The 8,896-nt window shown below is 38.1% G+C and overlaps 1 protein-coding gene across 1 annotated transcript; it reads right to left on the reverse strand.

Moving 5' to 3' along the window:
- Positions 1-2,195: 2,195 nt before the first annotated feature.
- On the reverse strand, positions 2,196-5,976 carry ppp1r11 (protein phosphatase 1, regulatory (inhibitor) subunit 11; the record flags this gene model as incomplete). The annotated part of the gene is given in 2 exon segments (XM_014033692.1): positions 2,196-2,555; positions 5,868-5,976. Coding segments are annotated over 2 exon segments (294 nt in total), but the record flags the coding sequence as incomplete, so codon positions are not given.
- Positions 5,977-8,896: the final 2,920 nt, after the last annotated feature.

The raw sequence follows: 8,896 nt of genomic DNA on the forward strand, positions 1-8,896 counted from the left end.
TGTGTGTAATATGTGTTGTGTGTAATATGATGTGTTGTGTATGTGTGTAATATGTGTTGTGTGTAATATGTGTTGTGTGTAATTTGTGTATGTGTGTAATATGTGTTGTGTGTAATATGATGTGTTGTGTATGTGTGTAATATGTGTTGTGTATGTGTGTAATATGTAGTTAACTGATGGTTTCTCTCGTCACTCTTTGTTCCAAAAACACCAGTCAGAAAGTCCAAGAAGCTGCTGAAGAAACTGCAGCAGGACTCAGATCTAACCCCTAATCTGAGTTTAATCTGAGTTTATCAATAGTTTCAGCTAAATCCACAGCATTTAATGGGCTGCACCTGTTCAACCATCCCACTGTTCATACAGGCAGTGGGATTATTACACCTGTTCACTCTTAGGCCACAGGTTATCAGGTGAGATTTAGTTTCTAGTTTTACTCCAAGAGCCAAATGTTATTAAATACATGTTTATTAAGTTGAGCATCTTTTATTTATAGTGGAACAAAAATCATGAAGGTGTTTATTGATTTAAAGATCAGGATTAGTCACTCAAACCCACATGGTGCTCTGCTGAATGTAGAAGGAACAATTGATGAAAATAACCATCTTCAACCTAATAAAACATTTTGCTCTTAAAGCTGCAGTTTTTTCTATTAGAGCAAAAATAAAACTACAAATCCATCAAACAAAACAAAAATCAGAGAGAACATGGAGCCCGTCCAGTCAGGGGGTTCTGATGTTATCAGTCCATGAAATGGATGTTATCAGTCCCATACAATGGCTTCAGAATGTCCCTACTGTGCCTTCTAGCCTTCAGACCGGCTTGACGGTGCCCCCTAGTGGATTAATATATCAATGACAATGAATGTGTAAATAACCAAAACATTTTAATAAACTTTTAGTCCTTGCCTGGTGGCGAACCTTGGTCTTGCTGTCTGTGTCAGTCTTGGACCCTGGTCTCCCACTCTGTGGTCCGACACTCTACCCATTGCCCTATTGGAAAGTCACATTATACACCCGTTGGATGGTGGTGTCTTTAGCGCTAACCATGACATTTTCTCTAAGGTTAACCTTAGTGGCTTTTTGCCTCATACTAACCAGCTGACAATCAGAAGCCATTCTATGGGACTGATAACGGCTTATTAACGTCCATTTCATGGATGATAACATCCGAAGCGGGTGCTCCAGTGACACTGAAAACTAATCCTTGTGGCCATGCCAATATTAACACGTGACCACCAGATATTTATTGAACTGATTATGTTGTTAGCAAGTTCTCAACCCACTTTAAAGGTACTCATTGCTCAGTCATAAAGACTTCATAAAAAACAACCATATAAAAGTTTTTATCCTCATGTTGATGATTGTGTCCTACAATGGAAAATTTGTGACCAAAACTATGTTTGTTTACCTACAGAAACAGCCAAAGTAACGTAAAAGTGTTGACAGTTTTGACATATTGGTAAATATTTACACAGCTTTAATTAAAGTATGCAGATAGATTTTTTTAAATAATCTAAATTGAAGTAGATTTGTTTTTTGGGGGTTTGTGACAATGGCCTGCTCTAAAAATATTTAGATGAACTTCATTAAGATAAGTCCAGCTGATATTCTACAAGAGTCCACGTTTGTCCATTTCTGCCATATTTGTGTTTCTACACAGGTACAGCCAGCCTAATGAAGACCAACCAAGTGATTCAAGCTTTGTTTACATTGAGTGTGGACCCACAGAACTGCATATCAATCCATGTGGAAAACCAGCAGAATAAACACTTTCATAGTTCAGGAGCACTGGTTTCATGTTTGAATGAACTGACTACAGGTTTAAACTTTTAAAATGTGCAAAAGAAATGATCTATTATGTTTGTTTACCAATGTTTTGTGAGCAAAATGAGAAAATGTTTGGGAGGACAACAAGTCCTCTTCAGTTTATGTTCACGCAGATTGGAGGAGAGCAGGCAGAACTGGTGTTTTCTGTGGTGGATTACAACAAAACGCAGTTAAAAATAAAAAAAAGGCTAATACTAAGAGCGTCTATCAGACTCTAGCAGTCGATGTCAGGACGTTTGAAAAAGCTCAGCAAGGATCTAAAGCATCCTGTGTGATTTACTGTCAAAGAGCCGAAACATGCAGAAAGACTAAAAATGGCACAGCTAACTCCTCTCATCACAACACTGGTGTGGTTTGAAATGAACTGGAGTTAGTTAGGTTTGCTTTTAATGGGATCTGACAGAAAGACGAGCTGAAACGTCTCCAGCAGCTGGACCTCTCTGACACCAGGCTGTCTGCAGCTTTCTGAGGGAACTATGTGTGGAATATGTCACAGTTGTAGCAAAGCCCCCTCAGACCCCCCCACGCCGAGCGCTCCTGCTTGTTAGTGGGTGTGTGAGCCTCCAGAGTTTGAGGGGGCCGCCGTCCCCCCGTCAGGCCTCTGTGCGTGGCCTCTCCTGCCATGGCCCAGGATGCAGTTAGCGCTGCCACAGCCCTCGTCGTCCTCGTCTCCTTCGCTTTCAGAGGACGACTCTCCGAACTGTCGGGGCTTCTCGTAAATACAGCAGCCTGCAACACAACCTGCAGTTAGGACAAACCAGGCGCCCCAAGCCCCTCCTCATCCCCTGACACTCAGAAATACAACAAAACACACACAACGGTTGACACAGCTGGATCATTTCTCTCCTTCATAAACAAAACAAATCTGTATCAGAACAGCTACTGAGTTTCACTACATGAAACAAAGCAGCGACAGCTCTCTGACATGTTTCTGGCTACAAATAGAATCGAAAAGTTAAAATTAGCTTCTCAAAAGCTTTTTCATTAGATGTAGAAACCGGTTTGTTTATTAAAACTGCTTCAGGCTTAACATCACCTGAGATTTCTTTAACTGTTACTAGTTCAGAAACAAAACAAATCTGAAAACTTGAAGTGAATAATCATGTAATGCTGACAATGATAAAAAGTTTAGACCACAATATTACCACAAAATGCAATGAAATTTGGATTATTATAGCTGTTATAAAACAGTAATCCATGGTGTTCAGACCATTAATCTGTATTACAGGATTAGACATGGTCTATAGCTGCTATAGCTAGCGACACCACCATAGAAGCCGTTACTGTTCACTGAGTCATGTCAACAAACGATACAGTTTCCATGCAGGATGCACATCAGTCTGTCACAAACACATTCATAGCGCCCTTATTTCTTATCTGATTTCTATACAATATGGCTTAAATTAAAGCTGAGGAAATTGCCGATGTTGTGGTGTGTAAAAATATGTATTTACCCATCTGAGAACTTTTCATTACAGGTTTTTGTTAATGCATTTACTGTAGAAGCTCCTTTCCGTCACATAAAACTAAAGCCCTATTTGCACGGGACAAGAGTTATCTGGGGACCCCATGTAATAAATAAATTACTCCCCGACGTCTGTATTTTATGTGGCGCATTCTCACGGGACAACCAAAGCCCGAGAGTTTCCTGAAATTTACAGACATCTCTCAAATGTGATATTGAAGCCTGGTTAATTGTTTATTTAGTTGAACATGGCGTTGAACGAACGTTAAAAAAAAAAAAAAAAAAAAAAAAAAACAACAACAATAAACATCAAGTTATCCACTTTTTCCGCTCTCCTTTCCTCCTGTGTTACAGCAGGCGCTATCATCTCCACATACAGACCCCCACCCCATACCCATGCACGGGTACTAGGGGTGTAAGAAAATATCGATTCACTGAATATCGCGATATTTCATTTCCCGATACTGTATCGATATTCTAAAGCCCTGTATCGATTGTTTATTAAGGTTTAAAACATCAACTTTCCTGCCAGCTGTTTATTTTTATGTTGTTGTTCAGCCTCTGACCACTAGTTGGCAGCAGTGAGCCAGACATTTGGCTACTCTACCTCTTGAGGTAGAGGCCGTTGTTAGATGTTGGGTGACCATATTGTAAATTAATATTAAAAACTAAAAGCTGCAAAAAATATATTTTCAAACTATTTATTGTCAACTTTAGTCTAATAATTGAAAACATGGATGAAATAATAAACAAATAAAATAAAATACATACAAAGCAGAACACAGCTAAATGTATCAAAAGTATGTCTATGTTATATTAGAATTTTCTGAGACAATGAATTTTGGTTTTTCATTTTTGTCCCTGTAAGAGGTTTTTATTTAATAGAATTTTTGGACAAAAAAATTTGCAATATATCACCTTGCTTACATTATCACAATATATCGGGATATATCGTATCGTGACCCCTCTGTCATGATATGTATCGTATCGCCAAATTCTTGCCAATACACAGCCCTAGCGGGTACGAATGGTAGCCTACGGATTTTTAGCAAAAATTATAGATTTTTGAGGCTCATTAGACAGGTAAATGTCTAAAGGGGTTGACATATATGAACAACTTCACAGCTGGCGAGGGTGTGCGCGCCTGGTGCAGGTAGCTACCCAAAGCGCGAGCCTGCTGCGCTACGGCCACAACTCAGCTCAGCATCAGCCAGAAGGTTACACACAGAAAAAATAATTATTCTTACTGTACAGTGAGCCACCATTTGCATCTGATTTTGCTCCCTCTCTTCAGACTTTTTTTTATGGCGCATGTAACGGGTCAGGTTTTTCTGGCCCAGGACCAAAAAGGTTTTCAGTGCACTCCAATCCAGCCTCCATTCTTCACCTAAAGTAAATAAAAATGCACCAAGAAAACCAAAACCGCCTAACACTGAAATATTACGATATTTCATTTCCCGATACTGTATCGATATTCTAAAGCCCTGTATCGATTGTTTATTAAGGTTTAAAACATCAACTTTCCTGCCAGCTGTTTATTTTTATGTTGTTGTTCAGCCTCTGACCACTAGTTGGCAGCAGTGAGCCAGCCATTTGGCTCCTCTACCGCTTGAGCACCAGAGAGCAAGGGTAGCATTAGCATTGTGAGTAAACATTAGCTTCATGCTCCGATAGCTGAATCTGAGCAGAAAAGACCGACACCCTCTGCCTTCTAAGCTGAGGTAAGGTTACAAACAGTTACTTATTTGTCAGAATGTCTGTATTTTAAGACAAATTAAGTGTCTTGTGCGCTCTTTTTTCCAACGTTACAGAAGGCAGGTATTTAATAGAATTTTTTGGACAAAAAAATCGCAATATATCACCTTGCTTACAGTATCGCAATATATCAGGATATATCGTATCGTGACCCCTCTGTCATGATATGTATTGTATCGCCAAATTCTTGCCAATCCACAGCCCTACTAATAACATATAGGATTCAGCCCATACCTGTCCAAATCACAGAGATGCCTATTCACATTGGAGTAGCATTATCACAGGGCCTCGGAGTTCAGCGAAATACAGTACGTAATTTGCGGGGGAATTTTTACTTTACAAACTACTGATATGGCCGATTCTCATGGGATTAACAACACAGACAATCTCAGTAATTATTACAAATAGCATGGGGTCCCTAGGGAAAACTAATCCCATCAGAATAGGGCTTAAGACTCATATGTGTCATACATAGTATTGAGATTCAATGATAATTTAGACTTTCAGACGAAATCTGAAACAATTGCTCTTAAAATAGGAAACTTAAGAACGGGCTCCACCAGTTGTATATACTGTATATAAACTGTATAAAATAAATTATATATATTTTCATCTCATCAGTCCTGTCAATGTTCAATGTCATGTTCAAACTTTTCTTTAATGATGTAGCTGATGTCACACAAGTCCTTTTCTAGTTGTTTTTACATTTTTTAAACAATATCAGACATGCATACTGTAAGATAATGTGTGTATAAATAATGTCCTACAAGATCAAACTGCTGGTTGTGTGTTCAGATGAGAGCGGACAGCAGGGTACTCACACTTTGAGGATCGTCTTCCCAGGTGCTCATTATCAACAGTGTCACTGGACCACTCCACTTTCTTCTCAGTCTTCCTCTTCCTCAACTTGATCGTCAAACTTCGTCCTTCCTGTGAAACAATTTGATGTTGAGTATTTACAGCAGGGCTATTCAACTGCTCCGGGGGCCACAGTTACTGCAGACCAACAGCTGAGGGGCCCAACATCCAGCAAGTTATTATGTAAATAAACCAAGTATTACAAAGATCTGTTACCTTTGAAATAGTTTATTTTGCTACATTTAATCATAAATACAGCATACAGAACCTTATAAAAGTAGTGATAATAAAACTATATCAAAAACAAAAAGAACACATTCTGCCTCCTATTTAACACAAATATTCAATTCAAATTCAAAAATACTTTATTGATCCCAGAGGGAAATTAGGTATTAGGTAATATTTGGATATCTCTGACTTGACAAATATTTAAACCAATTTTATTTTCACTTTCATCATTTTACCTTCCACTGCTTGTAGTCAGTGTGCATTGCCAATGCACACTATTGTGATTCGTTCCCCATCCAAGTCATCCTCTATTTCGGCACGCTTCTCCTCCTACATACTTTGTCCTAGAGCTGCCATTGTATTTTGTATCTTTTAAGCTGATGTGCCAAATGCAGGTTATGCTTTTTTGGTGCCTGTATAACTTATAGTTTTTGAAATATTAATATTTAAACTTTATTAATAGGTGTCAATACAGCCTGTATTGGTCAAATACTGCCCCAGATTTATGTGCTCAGCTTGGTACTGCACCATACTTTAATCATATTTAAACTCAGTATTTCAGTGATATACAATACTAATTTCTTTGCATTTTAATGTTTTATTATAATATTTTCTTGTAAGCATTTACATCTCATATAACATTGCTTTATTGTTGTAATATATTGCAGTTTTGTGTCAACAATCGTCATTGGCAATGTTGCCTCTTTCTACACACAGAAAAAAAAAAAAACACAGACTGTGCTTTCATAGCTCCAATGGTCTCATGTTTACTGCCATGGGCTTTCATGTGGGAGATCAGTTTTCAAAACCCAGCGACAGTAATTTTAACTAAAATTCTCTTCAAACTTCATATTGTCACACAATTACCCTGATTACAAACACCTGCTGACTGCACAAGCACAAGCTGGTATAGAAAACACATTTGAACTAGGTCACAGATCATCCTGCAAGTCCACTGCTGCAGGTAAAGACATGCTACATGGCAATGCACACTTGTTTTTACATCGTAAAAAAACCCATGTCTAGTTTTAACTGTCTTGAGTGTGCATAGAAATGTGTATCAGTTTCTAGATCCTGACGTATCTGTAGATACCAAACATGTCTATGTTTAACTAAAAGAACTTAAGGGTAATTAAAGTAGAAAACCGGGGGTTTGAGCTTAAGAGATGAATGAACCAATTGACGGGCCAAACTTTGGTCACTTGCGGGCCAGATGTGGCCTGTGGGCCACCAGTTGAATAGTCCTGACTTACAGGAATCTTGGTCAGGTGTTCAAATATGTCTGAGTACAAGTGTTGCTGTATTCATTTAACTGAAAATAACCATCAAAATCATAAAAACGCAGCTTTCAAACAACAAAATGCAACGTAAATCAGTTTCCTCGTTTCGACCAGATTCCATTCGTCAACGTGTCTGAGACCTGACAGAACAAGTGTTCACCAGGCCAGCTTAAAACACAGAATATTGGCATGTAGGCAAATCAGTACAATACAGCAGGTATAAGGGAGGGTTAGGGACTGAGGGAAGAAGCTTTGTTGTGACTGCAGGACCTTCAGTCCATGAGCTGGGGGGTCTATCACAAAGTTCTTTGCTCTGCTTTTAAATTTGAGCAACGTTTCACAGCTTAACAGTGTAGCTTTACTATTTAGATACAATTAATAAAAAACAAATTCTAAGCCAGTGGTTCCCAAAGTTGGAGTCGGGTCCTGAAACATAAAGGTGGGGTCCTGAAAAGATTTTCTGAATTAGTTACACAAAAAAAGGAGAACTAAAAATTTTTATGCTTTTGTTGTTACAAAAGACTGAGTAAGGTACTCACCTTACTCTTTTGTAAGGTTAGTACCTTACAAAATTTTAATTTAGTAAAAAAAAAAAATTTTAGTTCTCCTAAAAGTTTTAGCTATTTTTGTCCAATGTATTTACATTGGACAAAAATAGCTTAATGAATATTGTTACTGTGTCCTTGTTTATCTGATGTGAAAACAGTGTTTATTAACCAACAACAGCTGGGGTCTCAGGTCTCTGGTGCTGGTATTTTGTGAGTCAAAAGCTGAAAAGTTTGGGAACCACTGTTCTAAGCCAGGATTTTAAAATCACAACACTACTCTTCAACATGTTGTAGATCAGTGGTTCCCAACCCTAGACCTCAAGAACCCCTACCCAGCATGTTTTACTTGTTCCCTGCTGTTCAGCAGGTCTTCAGAAGATTAATCACTCATTCATTCAAACCAGGTGTGTCAAGACAGGGAAACATCTAAAAATCACTGCTTTAAATGTTGACCAACAGCTCAAGAGCTTCTCTGTGCTTGATGAGACTATTTCTAATTATAATATTGACTCAGTTTTATGTTTTTTTAGTTTTGCTTCTGGAAGCCATTGATTCTTTGCCATTTATTTGTAAATAATAAATCAGATAAGTATTAAAGCAGTGATTCTCAACCCTGGTCCACAAGGACTTCTTTCCTGCATGTTTATATGTTTCCCTGATTTGACACACCTGGTATGAATGAATGAGTAGGGCTGTGCATTGGCAAGAATTTGGCGATACGATACATATCATGACAGAGGGGTCAGGATACGATATATCCCGATATATTGCGATACTATAAGCAAGGTGACATATTGTGATTTTTTTGTCCAAAAATCCTATTAAATAAAAACTTCTTACTGGAAAAAAAATGAAAAACCAAAATTCATTGTCTCAGAAAATTCTAATATTACATAGACATGCTTTTGATACTGTACATTTAGCTGTGTTCTGCTT

This window comes from Austrofundulus limnaeus, unplaced genomic scaffold (assembly GCF_001266775.1).
Source record: "Austrofundulus limnaeus strain Quisiro unplaced genomic scaffold, Austrofundulus_limnaeus-1.0 Scaffold1808, whole genome shotgun sequence".
NCBI lineage: Eukaryota > Metazoa > Chordata > Actinopteri > Cyprinodontiformes > Rivulidae > Austrofundulus > Austrofundulus limnaeus.